Genomic DNA, 22603 nt, shown 5'->3' on the forward strand with positions numbered 1-22603 from the left:
AAGCATCTGACTCTTGGTTTTGGCTCAGGTCATGATCTCAAGGTTCATGAGTTTGAGCCCCACGTCTGCATTGTCAGTGCAGAGTCTGCTTGAGATTCTCTGTCTCCCTCACTCTTTCTCTGCCCCTCCCCAACTTGCGCTATCTCTCTCTCTCTCAAAATAAGTAAATAAACTAAAAAAAAAAAAAAGTCAAAGTCTTTAACAAGACCTGGAAGGCAACTGAATCATTCCTGAGCTATCTCTTGGATCTCACTACCTCCTTCTTTCTCTACCTCAGGGCCTCTGTACTTGCTTTCTCCTCTGCCTGGAATGTTCTTTTCCCTCAGTCTTCATGGTCTCCCCTTCACAGTGGCCTTTTCTAGGAAATCGCCCCTCCCTTACTCTCTATTCCCTTACTTGACTATATTTTTCTCAATTATCACTACCTGACATATTTATTTGGCTGACTCCATCCACCAGGATACAAGGTCATCCAGGGCAGGCATTTTGTCTTTTTCTATTCTTAGAGCCTAGAACAAAGTCTGGCATATGATAGGTGCACAGAACATAGTAGGCGAATGCATAAATGATTAAATAAATGAATGAATTCATTGACCAATTCTCAGAACAACTCTGAGAGGTAGGTTATGCATTTCTTTTTAAGATGAGGAGAATGGGTTTCAAGCAGTGCACACAGAATGCGTTCAATAGACTCCAAAGCTCTTGTTGCTTCTACTCCACTCCACTGCCTCCCTTACCCTGAAGAATCTTGGTTCACAATATTTCTCAGAGAATGAAATATAAGCAGCAGGTGTTGACTGGGCGCATGCACCCAGGGTTAATGCATGATAGCCTAAAAGAATGGCTAGATCACTGCTCTCCTTGGTGGTGGGGCATACACAGCTTACTTATTTGGAAATCAACCCAGAACTATCTTTACATCCCTTGGCCGGTCCTCCATATCTATTACCTTTGCTATTTTGGAAGAAATCTTGATCTGGCCCTGCACATCATCACACTGCAGCCCTTCCTGCAAATCCTGCAGTCTTTCCACCTCTGGGTGAATGCCTAAAATCCACAAGGGGGGACATATGCAAGAGTTTAAAGACCTGATGGGGTTGAAGAGGTTGGCCATATTGAAAGGGCAGGCATAAAAGCAAACATGTACAGGTGGTTTAGTACCATGCTAAATACTCTGCATACAATGATCTCATCTATTACTCATAAACATCATCTGAGGTAGACACTCCTGTTTTTGCAGATGAGAAAGATGAGACAGAAAGGTATAAAGTCATTTGGCCATGGTTATCTAGCGACTAAAAATAGCAGAGTCAGAATTTGAACCCTGGTCTGTCTGACTTCGGTGCCTAGGCTCTGACTACTCTGCTATGCTGCTCTCTCTGTTGGAGTTCCATTTTGCAGCCAGCCACTTTGGGGAAAATGGAAAGGTAACTATTGCAATAAAAACATCAGCAACTCTGTAAATGATTGTTGGAATCAATTTATAAACCCAGACCTAAGCAGTAACGATTTTCTGCTTGTTGTTTGAATGTATAGTAATTGTGGAAACTACCACCTAAACCATTTTGTGGCAGGCATCCCAGCCCAACAGAACACACATGGACTTTGGAGTCAGACAGACCTGAGCTCACAGCCCAGCTCCACTACTTGCTGGAATGGGTACATTTCTTTCTTTTTTTGAAAAGTTTTTTGAAGTTTATTTATTTTGAGAGAGAGAGAGAATGAGAGGGGCAGAAAGTGAGGGAGAGAGAATCCCAAGCAGGCTCCCCACTGTCAGTGCAGAGCCCAATGTGGGGCTTGATCCCATGAACCATGAGATCATAACCTGAGCCGAAATCAAGAGTCATACACTTAGCCAACTGAGCCATCCAGGCGCACGGCGGATGGCTATGTTTCTTAACTTCAGGTCTCTTCATCTCAAAACTGATTATTAAATGGGCATTTAATTTAGCATCACACTTGTTACTTGTATTCAACGGGTGTTTCATAATCATATTCCTTCTCTCTGCCATGCTTATTCGATCCATTGAGGAAAAGAGTTAAAGTAAATAATGAAGTATGGGATTTTTTTTTTTATTAACAAAGAATACTTGAGAACCTGAATTTTGCATGTTTCAGGAAAATAAAGTACACTAAAGGAAGAATAGGTAGAACAATAATAGAGTTGAAATTCCTATCTTCCTACGAGGTTCCTCTCTGGTACGTTTCTTCTCTTCCTGGGATGGCCTCTTAGTTCTTACCTCCTTAACTCATTTTTTATTTTGTGGCTTGGTACAAGCAATATCCTTAGTGAATTATCTTCCCATACCCCAAGGGACTTTCATACCTAGTTTGACTCTGTTGAACATTATTTTTTCTTCTCCACTGACTAACCACCCCTCCTCCCCCAAGCCAAATCCCACCTTTTAGTTTTAACACATTTTTTATGTGAATTTTACAGTTGTAGTATCTCTGTGTCTCCAGCATCAGAGAAATGCTTGAAACATGGAAAGTGTTTAATAAACATTTTCTGAGTACTTAAAAGAAAGAGAGTGGAACACAGGTGTGAGATGGCATGAAAACTTAGACCCACAACCCCGCAAGTAACCCTCAGTTTGTTCTCCATATTTATGAATCTCTTCTGTTTTGTCCCCCTCCCGGTTTTTATATTATTTTTGTTTCCCTTCCCTTATTTTCATCTTTTTGTCATATGATTTTTTGTGGGAGGGGGGATGGGCTAAATGGGTAAGGGGCACTAAGGAATATACTCCTGAAATCATTGTTGCATTATATGCTAACTAATTTGGATGTACATTTAAAAAAATAATTAAAACTTAGACCCATGTTCCTGGCCACGCCTGGGCTGTACAGAACTGCGCATGTGCAGTGCAAGGCCATCCTCTGTGAAGCCACTGCTGGTTGAACCTGGACCTGAGGCCCTGCTTGTTGGTTTCAGCCCGAGATTGAGGTTTTAAAATTCCTTATGTTTCCTGATATTGACACTCCACATGTACTTGGAGAGCAGAGTTTCTGTTCTGGAAGCTGGAAAAACCTCCACAAAGTTGTCTCTCTTAGAGAACTTTAGTAATAGTGCTATTTCTTCCTGAAGAAAACCTTGTGATAGAAGAAGCATTGCTAATACGCCTAAGTGCTCAGTGATTTAAACTGGACACTCTCAAAACATTTTCACCTACCCCAATGGACCTTTATAATGCATCTGTGTCATTATCTTTATTTCTAAAAATAGCAAAAAACAGAGCTATTGGGGAAAAAAGATCCAAAAGAGAGACAAATCCTATACATAATTAATGCATTAGAATGCCGAAACGACTGAACAGCGGAAAGAGAGGGACAGAGAGACATCGATGAACAAAGAGGAAAACCGAGAACAAAAGAAAACAGGTATCTGCTCTTCATTTGTGGGTTTCTCATCTTTCCCTCACCTTTTATACAGAACAGACCAATCGTGGAGCTGGCAGCTGCTTGACGGATGGTGGGCAGGGTGTCACAGGAGTGAGGAGCCAGGAGGCCGAGGAGTGAGCCGATCTTAAAGTGTTCTGGAGCCTGGAGGATAAAGGAGATGGGGCGCAAGGTGATGGGGAGGCTTGACATCCCAGGATATTCCCAACAACACTGGAGATGAAGTCTCTTATTTTCCCCCTAAAGGTCCTTAGAATGAAATTGAATCTTGGACTTTCCCTTCAAGGGCAGTGGAAAAGTGAGCCGGCAAGCATGTAAAGGCAGCCAGATAGTTTAATCCTAGTGTCCTTGCCTCACTCTGGGGTCAGGCGACACCTCTCAGGTGCTTCTCTGGAAAGCACTCCATTCTGGGACTGGAGATCCATCATGCCTAAGTTTGGGATTCCAGAGGCCTCAGCTGATCCCTACTGTCAGCAAAGGATGAAATCTATTCACTGCTGGGGATTACTTACCTCCACATCATTTGTCAGCACTTGTGCGGTGATCTGGAAGGCTCTTTCTCTTTCCCAGTCTTTTTGTGAAACAAGCCACATTCGGAGAAGCTGTTGGTCAAAGAATAAATGTCCTTTCCTTAGCACTCCTCATATTCACTCATTCTCATTCTCTGGCTCCTGCTGTCTCTGCCTCTTCTGTAACGGTGCTCACCTCCCACAAACAATTTTAAGAGGACTGGCCCTATGTGGTGGGTTAAATGGGTCAGGCTGGACATCTCCCTGGGAAGAGGATGAGGTAGAGTCTGGAGTGTCACCTTGCAGCACAGATGAGGGGATGTGGGAATCAGTTTGAGCAGTGGCCCTACTCACATTGAACATTTCTTGACAGTCCTCCGCTTTCACATTATCCCACATCATGGTCCTCAGCAGCCTTCCCAGAGCATCCATGGATCGTTCGTAGAGAAACTGAAATCCAAAGTGAGCATGAGTGTCAGGCTCCAGCGGGAGAGTAGAGTCCCACTGTAGTTCTTGATTTTACTCAGGCCTCACCCCCACGTACATGGATGTGCTCCTTGTCCTTATCTGTTTCGCCTTCATCTTTGAGTTTTTCCAAAGGTGGAAGGGGAAGCAGCCTCCGAATAGTCTCTTCAAGAATATTGAGATGGTCATTTAGTGAGAGCTGAGGCTTCAGTTTGCTGAAACGAGAACCATGTAGAGGGATGGACGTTAGGATGACAAACAAAACATAGCCCGGAAGAGTACCCAAGAACTGCCAACCATACCTGAAGGGGTCAGATATGTTTGCCGACGTGTTGGAATGTTGAGGGAGGTGGTGACAGAAGCAGGGAGAGGTTGGACACATGGAATCAGACTGTACTGGCGTGCATAGTCAACATGCCTCATTTCTAATTTATTAGAGTGATGAACAAATCATCCCTAGCTTTGTGGTATTTAATCCTTTATTATATGATCTGTGGTAACATTAACCCACTTGTTTTTTCTAGTGCTCATGGGTTGTGTGTGTGTGTGTGTGTGTGTGTGTGTGTGTGTTGGGTGGGGGGAATTCTACATTTGGAGCAGTGATTTTTATCCATTTCATATGTCTTCTCAGGTTATAACTGGTGTCACACATACTATAGGTACTCATGAATGTACCTATAGTAATGACATTGTAATCATCCTTCCTTCCCCCTCCCTTCCTCCCTCCTTTCTATTCTCCTTCCTTTCCTTCCTTCATTCCCTTCTTTCTTTCTTTCAGGTATTTACTATAAACATCACGAAGGTATGAGCCTAGACATAACGTGGAAAAATGTAAATGTTCGATAAACATGAAAATCCCCATTTATTATTTAATAAATGTAAATCAAGACAATAAAATGCCACTTGTCAGCTACCAATTTAGCAAAGAAATTGAAAATGATGACATGGTTGGGGCAGGGTGAAACTGGTTCTCTCACAGGGGAATAAAAGTCAGTACCAGCTGGGGCAGGTCAATTGAAAGTGTTAAATATGTTGAACAGTCTTTTCATCTTTATTGTCTGGCTGACTTAAAAAAAATCAACTTATTGAGGCAAAATGTATGCACAGCAAGCTGCATCCAGTTAAAAGTGTGCAATTAAATGGGTTTTGCACCCGTGAAACCACCACTATAATCAATATAGAACACCTAGATTTTTCCTTATGCCCCTTTACAGTTCATCTCTTCCTTCACTCTAGCCCCTGAAAACCGATTGGTTTTCAGTCATTAGAGATTGGTTTGCCAGTTCTATAGGCGTGCTGTCCAAATGAGGGTAGTCTCTAGCGACAGGCAGCTATCCAATACCTGAGTTGTGGCTAGACTGAATTAAGACATGCTGTAATTCTAAAACGCACTGGATTTTGAAGATTTTGTACGAAAAATCATGTAAATTATCTCATTACATTTGTTAAATATCAAATACACATTGAAATGATAATATACTGAATATATCGGATTAAGTAAAATTATTATTAAAATTAATGTTTCTTTTCACTCTTTTAAAAGTGGCTACCAGAAAATTTTAAGTGACATATGTGACTTGCATTATATTTCTACTTGACATTATTTTAGTGCCTAGCTAACTTTTAGTTTATCTTCCACATTTATTTATCTGAGCTTTCTTCAAACTTCACGTATCTTTGTAAACATGGCAACCTGTGCCTTCTCTTAGTTGCTTCTTGCTACAGTTTAGGAGATTATGTGGGTATGTTTTTGCATCTATTTTCCCCAGTATACAAGGCCATATTTTTTAATGGTTATCTTTTTTGAATCTAGCTCAATGCCTGGTACATGGATGACATTGAATACTATTTATTGAACTAAATTGTCAACTTTTATAATTAAAAGTTCAGAGAGCACTTTTTGCATAAAGTGTTCACCAAAATATTATTTATAGTTTTTATTTTTTAATGTTTTATTTATTCTTGAGAGACAGAGAGACAGGGAGACAGAGAGACAGAGAGACAGAGCATGAGCAGGAGAGGGGCAGAGAAAGAGAGGGAGACATAGAATCTGAAGCAGGCTCCAGGCTCTGAGCTGTCAGCACAGAGCCCAACGCGGGGGTCGAACTCACAATCCGTGAGATCATGACCTGAAGTCTGATGCTTAACCAGCTGAGCCACCCAGGCGCCCCTATTTATAGTTTTAAAAACTGACAATTGGGGCGCCTGGGTGGCGCAGTCGGTTGAGCGTCCGACTTCAGCCAGGTCACGATCTCGCGGTCCGTGAGTTCGAGCCCCGCGTCAGGCGCTGGGCTGATGGCTCAGAGCCTGGAGCCTGTTTCCGATTCTGTGTCCCTCTCTCTCTGCCCCTCCCCCGTTCATGCTCTGTCTCTCTCTGTCCCAAAAATAAATAAACGTTGAAAAAAAAAATTAAAAAAAAAAAAACAAAAAAACCTGACAACTATAGCAAGAGGAGGTTGATTAAATAATAGGAGATATATCTATACAGTAAGTCATTAAACAGCCATTAAAAATGCTGTTTGTTACCTCAACATAATAAAGGCTATATATGAAAAGGCTACAGCTAATATCATGTTAATGGTGAAAGACTGTAAACTTTTCCTCTGATATTTAGAGGAAAATCTAAGATCAGGGACAAGATAAGGATGCTTGCTTTTGCCACTTTTATTTAACATAATACTGAAAGTGCCAGCCAGAGCTATTAGGCAATAAAAAGAAATAAAAGCCATGTAGATTGGAAAGAAGAAGCAAAATTATCTCTGTTTGCAGAAGATATGATCTTATATATAGAAAACCCTAGGGTGCCTGGGTGGCACCCTAGTTGGTTAAGCATCCAACTTCGGCTCAGGTCATGGTCTCGCAGTTTGTGAGTTCAAGTCCTGCATTGGGCTCTGTGCTGACAGCTCAGAGCCTGGAGCCTGCTTTGGCTTCTCTGTCTCCCTCTCTCTCTCTGAACTTCTCCTGCTTGTGCTCTATCTCTCTCTGTCTCTCAAAAATAAATAAACAGTAAAAAAAATTAGAAAACCCCAACATTCACAAAAAAATTATTAGAATAAAACAAATTCAACAATGGTGTAGAATACAAAATCAATATATACCAATCAGTTGTGTTACTACATTAACAACGAATAATCAAAAAGGAAATTAACAATTCCATTTACAATAGCATCAAAAAGAATAAAATATTTAGCCAAGGGAGCAAAAGACTTGTACACTGAAAACCACAAAAGGTTGCTAAAGGAAATTAAAAAAAACACAAATAAATGGAAAAACATCCCATGTTCATTGATTTGGGCGCTTACTTTTGTTAAGATATCCATACTACCCAAAGCAGATTATAGATTTAATGTAACCTCCATCAAAATCCCAGTTTTTGTAGAAATGGAAAATCCATCCTAAAATTCAGATGAAATCTCAAGGGACCCCAAATAGCCAAAATAATCTTGAAAAAGGACAAAGTTGGAGTTCTCACACTTCCTGGTTTCAAAGATTATTACAAAAACCACAGTTATCAAAACAGTGTGGTTCTGGCATAAAGAGACAGACATATATAGACAAATGGAATAGAGAGCCCTGGAATAAACTCTGGGATACATGGTCACAAGGGTCCAAGACCATTCAGTGAGGGAAAGGAAAGTCTTTTCAATAGTGTTGGGAAGACTGGATATCCACATACAACAAATGAAGTTGGGACCCTTACCTTATTCCATATACAAAAAAATCAAGGCAAAATGGACCAAACACCTAAATGTATGAGCTAAAACTCTTCAACTCCTGGAAGAAAACTTTGAGAGAAAGCTTAATGATATTGGATTTGGCAGTGATTTGTTGGATATGACACTAAAAGCACAGATAACAAAAGGGAAAATAGACAAATGGAAAAGAGACAATAGACAAATAAAAATTAAAGCTTCTGTGCATCAAAGGACACAATTAATACAGTAAAAAGACAATCCATGGAATGGGAGAAAATATTTACAAATCACATATCTGGTAAGGAGCTTATAACCACAATATACAAAGAACTCTGACAACTCAACAACAAAAACAAAGAATCAATTACAAAAATGGACAAAAGAAGTAAACATTTTTCCAAAGAAGATGTAAAGATAGGTAATGAGCGTATGAAAAGATGTTGAAAGTTGCTAAATCATTAGAGAAATGCAATTCAAAACCACAATGAGATTCTAAGGATGGCTGCTATTAAAAATAAACCAGAAAATGACAAGTATTGGCAAAAATATGGAAAAATTAGAACCCTTATGCACTGTTGATGGGAGCATGAAATGGTGCCATTGCTTCAGAAAACAGTATGGTGCTTCCTTAAACAATTAAAAATAGAATTCTCGTATGATCCGGCAATCCTACTTTTATGTGTATACGCAAAAGAATTAAAAGCAAGGACTGGAAAAGATATTTAGGCACCCATGTTTGTTAGTGGAATTATTCACAAGAATCAAACCGTGAACACAACCCAAGCATCCATTGGGTGAATGGATTAACAAAATATGGTGTATATATTAAGTGGAATATTATTCAGCCTTAAAAAGGAATGAAATTTTGACACAGGTTATCATATGGATGGACATTATTCTAGTGAAATAAGAAAGGCACAAAAAGACAAATACTGCATGATCCCATTATAAGAGGTACCTAAAATACATAGTTCATAGAGACAGAAGGTAGAATGGTGTTTGCCAGCTCTGGTGGGAGGAGGGAACAGGGAGTTGTTTAATGTGTATAGAGCTTCAGTTTTGCAAGATGAAAAGAATTCTTGAGGTTGATTGCACAACAATATGATTATACTTAACACTGTGGCACTATGCACTTAAAAAATAGTTAAGATGATACATTTTTTGGGTATTTTACAACAATTAAAATATTTTTTAAACAAATTTTTTATGCTTATTTTTTTTTGAGAGAGAGACACACACACACAATGTGGTGAGGAGCAGAGAGAGAGGGAGACAGGAGATCTGAAGTGGTCTCTGCACTGACAGCCCGGAGTCCAATGCAGGGTTCGAACTCACAAACTGTGAGATCATGACCCGAGCTGAAATCGGTTGCTCAACCGACTGAGCCACCCAGGCACCCCTCACAATTAAAATATTTTTAAAAAACAATGAAAAAAGAATAATGTTTGTAAAGAATGGTAATAACATGGGAATATGTAAGGTGAAATAAGGAAAGACAGGATGCACGATTGTATGTAGAGCACGATCTCAACTCTACTTAAAATGAAGAATAGGGTATGAATTGAAGGACACATACCAAAATGTTGAAAATAGGGGGAAATTATTATTATTATTGTTAAAGGTTTATTTATTTTAGAGAGAGAGAGCACAAGCTGAGTAGGGGCAGAGAGAGAGGGGGACAGAGGATTCAGGATCTGAAGTGGGCCCTGTGCTGACAGCAGAGAGCTCGATGAGGGGCTCAAACTCACAAATTTGTGAGATCATGACCTGAGCTGAAGTTGGCTGCTCAACTGACTGAGCCACCTGGGAGCCCAAAGTTTTTATTATTTTTAAAAACTTTCTATAGTTTCTAAGTTTTAACAATGAATTTGTATATCTTTACTGCAGGGGGAAAATATTATTTTAAAATTTTGATTAAGGGGCGCCTGGGTGGCTCAGTCAGCTAAGCGGCCGACTTCGGCTCAGGTCATGATCTCGCGGTCCGTGAGTTTGAGCCCCGCGTTGGACTCTGTGCTGACAGCTCAGAGCCTGGAGCCTGTTTCAGATTCTGTGTCTCCCTCTCTCTGACCCTCCCCTGTTCATGCTCTGTCTCTCCCTGTCTCAAAAATAAATAGATGTTAAAAAAAGAATTTAAAAATAAAATAAAACAAAATTTTGATTAAAATTATTTTCTTCTTTAGGTTTATTTCTACTAACCAACTAAAATATGATTAGGGCTTTCGTAAGTTTTTTTTTAATGTTTATTTTTGTGTAAGAGAGAGACAGAGCATGAGTAGGGGAGGGGCAGAGAGAGAGGGAGACACAGAATCCATAGTAGGCTCCAGGCTCTGAGCTGTCAGCACTGAGCCCCACGTGGGACTCAAACTCATGAACCTTGAGATCATGACCTGAGCTGAAGTCAGACACTTAACCGACTGAGACACCCAGGTGCCCCAGGGCTTCATAAGTTTTTAATTGGAATATAAAAATTTGCCTACAGACCAAAGTCTAGGAAAAGAAATTTCCTTTTGCACCAAAACTTCAATCCTTATGTATCAATAAGTCTCACTCCTCTAAGTTGCTCTTTCTCCCTCTTGGTTATCAAATGGTCAGGCTCTTAGTCAGTTCTGTAAGTCTGAAAAGAGGGAGAAGCCCCAATTTGAAATAGCCCATCGATGAGCTGTGTTCACTTTGGGAAGGGTGCACTGGTGTATCCATGACTGAGAAGTCAGTTGATCTGAAGGAGGATATTGGGAAGGAAATATTTTTCTCAATGAGAGCAAGAAAAATTCTCTAAAATTCTCTACCTGAGGTATCTAATGGCGATTAAAGCTTTCCACCGAACAGGGCTAGCTAAGGAATCCAGGGGCTCATCCCTGATGAAGTCCTGTAACACAAACAAGGAGGTGAAATATTTTAGAAAGGGGAGTTTCCACATGCAGCTGCAATCCCATTGGACCACTAGGTGCCCTTGGTCCAAAATATGGCAGAGATCTGTTTGTTCCCTGGGACTGGCAAGTTTTACCCACTTAAAAAAAGTCAGCTCTGTGCTCTTGGTAACAGACTTTTCATGGCCTTGCCCATGTCCTCTCTGCCCACTCACCAGCATGTAACCCAGTAGCACCTCCTTGTAGGAGAACTTGAACCCCTGATCCTCAGCATCTTGGACAGCAATGCCAATCTCAGTGATACTTCTTGTGAAACTCATTTGCAGATCCATGTCCTAAAACGAAAGGATTCACAGTGCAAGCCAAAGTCTTGGGTACCACACCTGGTTCTATAAACCCAGTTCTTGACCTGGGGTTGAACTATGTGCCCAGACAGAAGTGCGAATCTGTTTCTTTTTCCTTCTCTACCTCAGTTTAGGATCAAAGTTGCAAGGAAATTAAAAAAACAAAGGTCAATTTCTACTCCTTCCATCCCCTACCCCCCACCCCCCATAGATTGAGGTTCTATAAGGCTGTGGCTTTTAAACTTTTTGGACCATAAACCACACAGTAGGAAACAGTTTACAATTTCATTCTGTACTTACATTCTATCTATCTATCTATCTATCTATCTATCTATCTATCTATCTAAATATAATATATATAATACCTGAAATAAAAGTTTTATGATACTTATTATTGCTATGTACAATGTTCTCTTCTATTTCTTTTATTTCATTAAAAAATTTGCTGGTGCGGTCTATTAAATCTATTACATTGGAATCATAGTCTACTGGTGGGTCACAGCCCATAGTCCTAAAAATACTGTTCTAGTTTGCAGTCTAACTTTCAAACCACCTGTAACCAAATATAGCTCTATGTTCTGTCCTAGATTAAGCTCAGGGATCCTGGCTTCAGAATTGGATTAATTAGTTATATATTGGGATCCTTTCCTCTGGAATCAAACCAAGAGGACATATATGCTTCCTGCATCTCCAGGGAACATACTTGGTATTCAAATGTATTTGTATCAAATACATCATATACATATATCAAATACATATATCAAATATATTGCATACCTTATTCATCACAGACATGCCCAGAACCTGAAAACCAAAGGCAAAAGCAGATATAGAGCCGCAGTTAGAGAGTTCCCTTATACCAGCAAAAAGACCCACCCACCAACCTGAAAACAAGAGTGAAGCAGGACACGGAGTCTTGCCAAGGAGTGGGTGCTGTTCACTCCCTCCCCTATTTCCAAAGTGAGGTCCTGTACATTGGCAGATATTTTCCCCAGGTGAGTGTAATCTACAGCACGCAGCATAAAGATATCAGGCGTTTGGGTTTCAAGCCTCACAATTTAAAGAGACTCTACCAGATTTTGGTAAGAAAAAGGATAGAGGCTGTTGGCAGAAAGACCAGCGAAAAGCTATAGAATGAAAGTCATAGGGGAGCTGACTTTGGAAGGAGATATAGTCAGTTCTGCTATGATGCTTGCATTGAAAATGCAATTTTGTTCCAGTGAAATTGATATGTGAGTAAATACTTCTGGTATATTCTGAATTTTGTGTTTGCTTATGCACAGTTTGGTCCATGACAGCAAAAGGTGAACTAGCTGAATTGAACTGCATAGGAATACTCACACAACACCTCAAACACGCCAGCTGCCTCAGTTTACCATGGTAAGAGCTGCTTCCCATACAAATCTGGCATTCTAGCTGTCTGTCTGATTTCAAACGACCCTTCTTTATACCACCATTTCATAATAACTCACAACTTTCACAATTCATGTGTTTTTCAAGGAAAAGTGACATAATTTTTTATAGTACTTAGATATTTCTTAAATGTTTTTTTTCTTAAATGGTTTTAAAAATTAGGTTCCTATTTTTTTCTGTGTCATTGATGGGGTTTTTGAATGTTGTGCCCCTTACCCCATTTCCCCCACAATCCTGTGGCTTTTTTGTACTATGTTGTGCATATGCTGTGTTACAGCAGAACTGACTGTACCTTGAAAATGTACAGTCATCATTATCTAAAACATCTTTATCTCTTTTCCTCTTTTATTTTTATCCTAATTTTCCTCAATGACTGACTAAAAATTAATGTAACAGAAAACATCTTAATGTTTAATGTTTATTTATTTTTGAGAGAGAGACAGAGTATGAGTGGGGAGAGAGAAGAGAGAGAGACACAGAACCTGAAGCAGGCTTCAGGCTCTGAGCTGTCAGCACAGAAGCCTATGCGGGGCTTGAACTCATAAACCATGAGATCATGACCTGAGCCGAAGTCGGATGCCCAACCAACTGAGCCACCCAGGTGCCCCAGAAAACATCTTTCCTTAAATCATATTTTTGGTTTTCATCATTGCTTTTCAAATTCTGAGTGCATCAGAATCACCTTTTCAGGAGCACGGCAAAAATACAGATTCATAGATCCATCCCTAAAGGCTGTGATTCATTAGAGATCTCTATTTTTAACAAGCTCTCCAGGTAATTGTCATGCAACTGAAGGGTGAGGATCACTGCCCTAATCCCTTTCACTGGCGTATACTTATATCTGTGATATCATGAGTTCCCTGTGTTTCCATTTTTATCACATACACACATGAATAAATATCAAGAGTACAGATTTATCGAGCAGGTGGTGTGTGGAGGGCACAGAAGAGGAGGAAAGACAGCATAAGGTACCATCCCTAACATCAAGGTGCTGACAGTCTGATGTGGGAGCAGATGTGCACGTAATCGGCAGAAGCTTCTGAAACTTGGCTATGGATAAGAATCATTTATAAACCTTTTAAAATTACAGCTGTCAGACTCCACCCCAGATCTATGGAATCAATCTCCCTGAAAAATGGTTCTGGGAAGCCGTATTTCAAACTTGATCCCGAGGTGATTTTTAGGTGGCTGACCTGGTACTAGTTAGCAAAATGGCTAAATTGACAATATATATAAAGTACTTTATTAAAGATATAAAAAGTACTACGGGGGACAGAAGTGATCAGATGAATTCCAACTCAGATGTGTGGCTCTGAGGCAGGAATATTCCTGGCATGTTTGAAGAACATCAGCGACAGCCGGGGGGATTGGTATGAATGTGTGTGTTGGGGTGCGTGCGAAATAGTACCTAACGATGTAGACTGCGTAGATTGGTTAATGATATATTTTTATTTGCTTAAAGATACATGTATTGTGGGGCACCTGGGTGGCTGAGTCGGTTGAGTGTCTGACTTTGGCTCAGGTCATGATCTCACGGTTCAGTTCTACGAGTTTGAGCCCCACATGGGGCTCTGCACTGACAGCACAGAGCCTGCCTCAGGTCCTCTGTCTCCCTCTCTCTCTGCCTCTTCCCTGCTCATGTTCTGTCCCCCTCTCCCTCAAGAATAAATAAACATTAAAAAAATTTAAAAAGATACATGTATTTCGCTTACTATTTGTGAAGCACTGTTTTAGGTGGTTTATCTATACCACGTAAAAGGTTGAACAACTACCATTAGTAACGCTTCAGAGACAATTGCAGGGAAGTAATGAATCCGTAATGCCCTAATGAGGTACTGGAGTAATTATTTTAAGTTTGATTCGAGGGAGACTGCTATGGGTACTTATCTAGGAAGGTATCATGGGACATGAACTGCCCAAGGTTTTGGAAAGAAACAAATTACCTGACCCTGTTTTGTTATGAAAAAAATTTTTTTTGTCTTATGTTCTCATCTTCCAAATATACCAGGTCCTGTCTTGCCTTTTGGCCTGTATCTTTTGAGCATGAATATTCCCAAGAGGTGAGCCCCTCCAAGGTTTGGGAACCCCCGCCTAGAAATCCAGGCAGCCCTGTGCTAGCCATTACCTGAGAGCACTGGCTGTAAAGAAATAGGACTTGGGATACGATGTCTTGATCAAGCCTGGTGAGGAGTTGACCCTTAGGAGCATGGAGGGCCACAGCTCCGTAGATTACCATGACATCAGTCTTGGTGAGGCTCTTTTTCCCAGAAAAAATACCCTGAAAGAGAGACATAAAAACTATGATTGAAGGTGTCGCCTTCCTTCCATGTTGTTTCCTAATTCTATGGACCACTACGGGGATTAAGAAATGAGACTGTGATGATGAAAATTACTCTAAAACTGATACGCTTGCTTGGTCAAATTTAAACACCCCAAACTGTGTTGTGGATCTATCAGTCTTTAAAAGAGGTCCCTGTGGGAAAGCGTGTGTTAATTTTTACTTATTACATCTCTTTCCTTCAGGGGAAGCAGAGTGTACACAATGGAAACTGACCAGGAGGCCTGAACAGTTGGTAAAGGGACAAACCTAGGCACACATAGAATTCCTTAGGACCTTTCAAGTCAGCAATAGTGATAGAAAATGGAGTAGTTCTGTTAGATAGCTGGTCATGCTACAGGGCCTGGGCTCAGGCAATTCTCACCTGGACTACAGACCTGGGGACAGGAAGAGGCTGTTCACTGATGGGATCAGTGTCGTTTGCCCTTGCAGTGACCAAAAGCTTTGGGGCAGAAAGTTGTTCTTTTTACCTTACATCGATTCATGAAAAACTTTTCCCGATCCTGGAATGTCTTAAGAACTTTTAAAACAGTATCCAAGTGATTCTCAGCGCAGTATCCTAAAATAGATGTTATTCCCTAAAGTCAGAAAAGATAGGAGTTTTGAGTTTAACCATTCACTTATTCAACAAATATTTATGGAACGCCTATTATGTGTCAGGCACTCTTCTAGGTGCTGGGGAGACAACAGTGAACAGAACACACTGAACTCCCTTTCCTTGTAGTGCACACAACCAGGGGGAAATGACAGGGGAATAACTTTAAATAAGCACATAAATTTGCTAAATATGTAAATACATAGTATTTCAATGGTGAGAAGTGCTATGGACAGAAGGAAAACAAGAAAAGAGAATAGCACTGTAGGTTGGGGCATTTTCAATTTAAATGGGTGGAAGTCTTCATTAACAGGGTAACATTGAGTAGTGTTCTGAAATGAATGAGGGAGCAAGCCATTGGACTGGGTGGGAAGGAGAGTTCCAAACAGGATGGGGGAAATGGTGTTAGAAATAATTCCAAGAGCAATAAATGATCACATCTGACAAGGAGAAGATAAATAATAAAAAAGCAGTCTCAAAAGTTCAGTAAGTCTAGTGGTTTCTGACCATTTAATATGGAAGAGAGAATCCTAAACATCTTAAAATTTCTGAGGACAATGTAAAACAAAATACACTACAAAAATTTTTTTTATACTAGTTGGTCTTTATTAGCCTGGGAATTTTTAAAATTTATTTTTAATTTTTTTTAACACACTCTCCTTCCTCCACATTCACATATACTCTGCAACATAGGCCAGGGTAGGGAATAGGTAAAAGTGCTTTGAAAAAGCTCTCTAGGTTATGCTTATGTTTTCTCTAGGTTGAAAATCAATAGCATCTAAGGTTATTTTCAGCTTGTAAATTCAATGATTTTGATATTTATGATTTAAGTTAAAAAATCAAGGCCAAAATATACTAAAAATACTTTTTATTAAGTAAGAATAATTGAAATTCATTTTTCAATACTTTCACAAACCTGGCTAAATAATGAAGCATTGATCCTGGGATGCAAGTGTGGCTCAATATTCACAAATCAATGAATGTGATATACCACATCAATGAAAGGGTGAAAACCTTTTCAATAGATGCAGAAAAAGCATTTGACAAAGTACATCCATTCATGATAAAAACCCTCAATAAAGTAGGTTTAGAGGGAACATACCTAAACATACCTAAACATGAAAAACCCAGAGCTAACATCATACTCAATGGTAAAAAACTTAAGAGCTTTTCCCTTAAGACCAGGAACAAGACAAGGATGTCTACCCTCACCACTTTTATTCAGCATAGTACTGAGAGTCCTAGCCACAGCAATCAGGCGAGTGAAAGAAATAAAAGGCATCCAAATTGATAAGGAAGAAATAAAATTTTCACTATTTGCAGACAACATGATGGTATGCATAGAAAATCCTAAAGACTACCAAAAAACTACTAGAAATGGTAAATGCATTCAGTAAGGTCACAGGACACAAAAACAGTATAGAGAAATCTGTTGCATTTCTACACACTAATAATGAAGTAGCAGAAAGAGAAATTAAGAAAACAATTTCATTTACAATTGCACCAAAAATAATAAAACACCTAGGAATAAACTTAACTAAGGACATGTAAGACATGCACTCTGAAAACTATAACACTGATGAAAGAAATTGAAGACAGCACAAATGGGAAGCTATTCCATCCTCATAGATTGGAAGAACAAATATTGTTAAAATGTCCACATTACCCAAAGTAATCTACACACTTAATGAAATCCCTATCAAAATACCAACAGCATGTTTCACAGAACTAGAACAAATAACCTTAACATTTGTATTGGAACTACAGGAGTGCCTGGGTGGCTCAGTTAAGGCTGCAACTCTTGATTTCAACTCTGGTCTTGATCTCATGGTTTGTGAGATCAAGCCCCACATCAGGCTCTGTGCTGACAGCACGGAGCCTGTTTGGGATTCTCTCTCTCTGACCCTCCCCCATTCATCATGTTCTCTGCCTCTCTGTCAAAATAAACAAATAAACATTAACAAATTAAAAGAACCTATGCTTAATTCACAGTTGTCCCGTGTCTATAAAAGATACTAAACTTCAAAAAAAAATTGTATGGAGCTACAAAAGACCCTGAATAGTGAAAGCAATCCTGAAAAAGAAGTATAAAACTGGGGCCCTTGGGTGGCTCAGTCAGTTGAGCATCTGACTCTTGGTTTCAGTTTAGGTCATGATCTCATGGTTTGTGGGATTGAGCCCCACGTTGGGACTGCTTGGGATTCTCTCTCTTCTCTCTCTGCCCCTCCCCTCACTTGCTCATGCTCTCTGTCAAATGCATACACAAACATTAAAAAAAAAAAAAAGAAAAAGAAGTTATAATACTGGAGGTATCACAATCTTAGATTTCAAGATATACTCCAAAGCTGTAGTATCAAAATATAGACACATAGATCAACAGAACGGAGAGCCCAGAAATGAACCCATGATTATATGGTCAATTAATCTTTGATAAAGGAGGCGAGAATGATGCTGTGAAAACTGGACAGCTACCTACAAAAGAATGAAACTGGACCACCTTCTTACACCATATACAAAAATAAGTCAAAATGGATTAAGGACTTAAATGTGAGACCTGGAACCATAAAAATCTCAGAGTAGAGCATAGACAGTAACTTCTCTGATTTTGGTCATAGCAACATTTTTCTTGGTTTATTTCCTGAGGCAAGGGAAACAAAAGCACAAATAAGCTATTAGGACTACATCGAAATAATTATATATATATATATTGGGCTAGTCATATATATATGACTTTCCCCCCCAAGTTTTTATTTAAATTCCAGTTGGTTAACATACAGGGTAATATTAGTTTCAGGTGTATAATTTGGTGCTTCAACACTTACATACAACACCTGGTGCTCATTACTATAAGTGCCCTCTTAATCCCCATCACCTATTTAACCCATCCCCACCCCCCACCTCCTCTCTGGTAACCATCAGTTTGTTCTTTAGAGTTAAGTCTATTTCTTGGTTTGCTTCTCTTCCCCCCACCCCCCATGTTTTTTATTGTTGTTGTTGCTTCTTAAATTCCACATATGAGTGAAACCCAATAGTATTTGTCTTCTCTGACTGACTTATTTTGCTTAAGATTATACTCTCTAGCTCCATCCACCTTCCTGCAAATGGCAAGATTTCATTTTTTTTTATGACTGAGTAGTGTTCCATTATGTATATATACCAAATCTTCTTTATCCATTCATCAGATAGACATTTAGGTTATTTCCATAATTTGGCTTATTGTTAATAATGCTGCTTATAAGCATCAGGGTGCATGGATCACTTCTAATTATTATTTTTGTATTTTTTGGGTAAACACCCAATGCAATTACTGGATCATAGAGTAGTTCTGTTTTTAACGTTTTGAGGAAGCTCCACACTGTTTTCCACAGTGGCTGCACCAGTTTGCATTCCCACCAATAGTGCAGAAAGGTTCCCCTTTCTCCACATCCTCGCCAACACCTATGGTTTCCTGTGTTGTTAATTTTAGACTTTCTTACAGGCATGAGGTGATATCTCATTGTAGTTTTGATTTGTATTTCCTTGATGATTGGTGAGTGATGTTGAGCATCTTTTCACGTGTTTGTTGGCCAGCTGGATGTCTCCTTTGGAGAAATGTCTTTTCATGTCTTCTGGACAGTTTTGAACTGAATTATTTGTTTTTTGGGGGTATTGAGTTTTATAAGTTTATAAGTTCTTTATGTATTTTGGATACGAACCCTTTATCAGATATGTCATTAGTGAATATCTTCTCCCATTCTGTAGGTTGTATTTTACTTTTGTTGATTGTTTCCTTTGCTAAGCAGAAGCTTTTTATTTTGATGTAGTCCCAATAGTTTCATTTTTGCTTTTATTTCCCTTGCCTCAGGAGACCCATGTAGTAAGAAGTTGTTACAGCTGATGTCAAAGAGGTTACTGCCTGTGTTCTCTTCTAGGATTTTAATGGTTTCCTGTCTCATATTTAGGTCTTTAATCCATTTTTTTTAATTTTAGTTTTTTAAATTTATATCCAGATTAGCATATAGTATAACAATGACTTCAGGAGTAGATTCCTTAATGCCCCTTACCCATTTAGCCCATCCCCCCTCCCACAACCCCTCCAGTAACCCTCAGTTTGTTCTCCATATTTAAGAGTCTCTTATGTTTTGTCCTGTTTTTATATTATTTTTGTTTCCCTTCCCTTATGTTCATCTGTTTTGTCTCTTAAAGTCCTCAGATGAGTGAAGTCATATGATTTTTGTCTTTCTCTGATTGACCAATTTCAGTTAGCATAATACCCTCCATTTCCATCCTCCATTTCCATTTCCATTTTCCTTGCAAATGGCAAGATTTCATTCTTTTTGATTGCTGAGTAATACTCCATTGTAGATATATACCACATCTTCTTTATCCATTCATCCATCAATGGACATTTGGGCTCTTTCCATACTTTGGCTATTGTTGACATTGCTGCTATAAAAATAGGGGTGCATATGTCCCTTCTAAACAGTACACCTGTATCTCTTGGATAAATACCTAGTAGTGCAATTGCTGGGTTGTAGGGTAGTTCTATTTTTAATTTTTTGAGGAACCTTCAGACTGTTTTCCAGAGTGGCTGTACCAGCTTGCCTTCCCACCAATAAAGCAAAAGATCTTCTTTCTCCCCATCCTCACCAACATCTGTTGTTGCCTGAGTTGTTAATGTTAGCCATTCTGACTGGTATAAGGTGGTATCTCATTGTGGTTTTGATTTGTATTTCCCTGATGATGAATGATGTTGAGCATCTTTTCATGTGTCTGTTGGCCATCTGGATATCTTCCTTGGAGAAGTGTCTGTTCATGTCTTTTGCCCATTTCTTCACTGGATTATTTGTTTTTTGGTGTTGAGTTTGATAAGTTCTTTATAGATTTTGGATACTAACCCTTTATCTGATACGTCATTTGCAAATATCTTCTCCCATTCTGTCAGTTGCCTTTTAGTTTTGCTGATGGTTTCCTTTGTTGTGCAGAAGCTTTTTATTTTGATGAGGTCCCAGTAGTTCATTTTTGCTTTTGTTTCCCTTGCCTCTGGAGATGTGTTGAGTAAGAAGTTGCTGCAGCCAAGATCAAAGAGGCTTTTGCCTTCATTCTCCTTGAGGATTTTGATGGCTTCTTGTCTTACATTGAGGTCTTTCATCCATTTTGAGTTTATTTTTGTGTATGGTGTAAGAAAGTGGTCCAGGTTCATTCTTCTGCATGTCGCTGTCCAGTTTTTCCAGCACCACTTGTTGAAGAGACTATCTTTATTCCACTGGATATGTATTCCTGCTTTGTCAAAGATGAGTTGGCCATATGTTTGTGGGTCCATTTCTGGGTTCTCTATTCTGTTCCACTGATCTGAGTGTCTGTTCTTGTGTCAGTATCATACTGTCTTGATGATTACAGCTTTGTAGTATAGCTTGAAGTCTGGGATTGTGATGCCTCCTGCTTTGGTTTTCTTTTTCAAGATTGCTTTGACTATTCAGGGTCTTTTCTGCTTCCATACAAATTTTAGGGTTATTTGTTCTAGCTCTGTGAAGAATGCTGGTGTTACTTTGATAGGGATTGCATTGAATATGTAGTTTGCTTTGGGTAATATCAACATTTTAACAATATGTGTTCTTCCTATCCAGGAGCATGGAATGTTTTTCAATTTTTTTGTGTCTTCTTCCATTTCTTTCATAAGCTTTCTATAGTTTTCAGTGTATAAATTTTTCACCTCTTCGGTTAGATTTATTCCTAGGTATTTTATGGTTTTTGGTGCAATTGTAAATGGTATCGATTCCTTGATTTCTCTTTCTGTTGCTTCATTGTTGGTGAATAGGAATACAGCCGATTTCTGTGCATTGATTTTATATCCTGCAACTTTGCTGAATTCATGAATCAATTCTAGCAGTTTTTTGGTGGAATCTTTTGGGTTTTCCATATAGTGTATCATGTCACCTGCAAAGAGTGAAAGTTTGACCTCCTCCTGGCCGATTCGGTTGCCTTTTATTTCTTTGTGTTGTCTGATTGCAGAGGCTAAGACTTCCAATACCTAGTTGAATAACAGTGGTGAGAGTGGACATCCCTGTCTTGTTCCTGACCTTAGGGGGAAAGCTCTCAGTTTTTCCCCATTGAGGATGATATTAGTGTTGGGTCGTTCATATATGTATTTTATGATCTTGAGGTATGATCCTTCTATCCCTACTTTCTTGAGGGTTTTTATCAAGAAAGGATGCTGTATTTTGTCAAATGCTTTCTCTGCATCTATTGAGAGGATCATATGGTTCTTGTCCTTTCTTTTATTGATGTGATGAATCACGTTAATTGTTTTGCAGATATTGAACCAGCCCTGCATCCCAGGTATAAATCCCACTTGGTCGTGGTGAATAGTTTCTTTAATGTATGGATGGATCCATTTGGCTAATATCTTGTTCAGGATTTTTGCATCCATATTCATCAGGGAAATTGGTTTATAGTTCTCCTTTTTAGTGGAGTCTCTGTCTGGTTTTGGAATCAAGGTAATGCTGGCCTCATGGAAAGAGTTCGGAAGTTTTCCTTCCATTTCTATTTTTTGGGCCAGGTTCAAGAGAATAGATGTTAATTCTTCTTTAAATGTTTGGTAGAATTTCCCTGGTAAGCCATTTAGCCCTGGACTCTAATTTTTTGGCAGATTTTTGATTACTAATTTGATTTGCTTACTGGTTATGGGTCTGTTCAAATTTTCTATTTCTTCCTGTTTCAGTTTTGGTAGTGTATACGTATCTAGGAATTTGTCCATTTCTTCCAGATTGCCCATTTTATTGGCATATAATTGCTCATAATATTCTCTTGTTATTGTTCTTATTTCTGTTGTGTTGGTTGTGATTTCTCTTCTTTCATTCTTGATTTTACTTTGGGTCCTTTCCTCTTTCTTTTTGATCAAACTGGCTAGTGGTTTATCAATTTTGTTAATTCTTTCAAAGAACCAGCTTCTGGTTTCATTGATCTGTTCTACTGGTTTTTTTTTTTTTTTTTTTTTTT

The 22603-nt window shown here is 39.1% G+C and overlaps 1 protein-coding gene across 2 annotated transcripts in view; it reads right to left on the reverse strand.

Annotated features, from left to right (window-relative positions):
• Positions 1–22603, reverse strand: part of MROH2B (maestro heat like repeat family member 2B) — a 67755-nt gene that overhangs the window by 16015 nt on the left and 29137 nt on the right. For both annotated transcript variants that reach the window (XM_040496091.1, XM_040496102.1), the window contains exons 17-26: positions 15501–15608; positions 14818–14970; positions 12057–12083; positions 11151–11270; positions 10855–10934; positions 4453–4588; positions 4263–4358; positions 3912–4001; positions 3423–3543; positions 950–1047 (exon numbers count right to left, since the gene is read on the reverse strand). In XM_040496091.1, the coding sequence (XP_040352025.1) occupies positions 950–1047; positions 3423–3543; positions 3912–4001; positions 4263–4358; positions 4453–4588; positions 10855–10934; positions 11151–11270; positions 12057–12083; positions 14818–14970; positions 15501–15608 (1029 nt within the window). The remainder of the gene's footprint in view (positions 1–949; positions 1048–3422; positions 3544–3911; positions 4002–4262; positions 4359–4452; positions 4589–10854; positions 10935–11150; positions 11271–12056; positions 12084–14817; positions 14971–15500; positions 15609–22603) is intronic.

The sequence above is a fragment of the Herpailurus yagouaroundi genome, unplaced genomic scaffold (genome assembly GCF_014898765.1).
Source record: "Herpailurus yagouaroundi ecotype Mexico unplaced genomic scaffold, PumYag 29, whole genome shotgun sequence".
In the NCBI taxonomy this organism is placed as follows: Eukaryota; Metazoa; Chordata; class Mammalia; order Carnivora; family Felidae; genus Herpailurus; species Herpailurus yagouaroundi.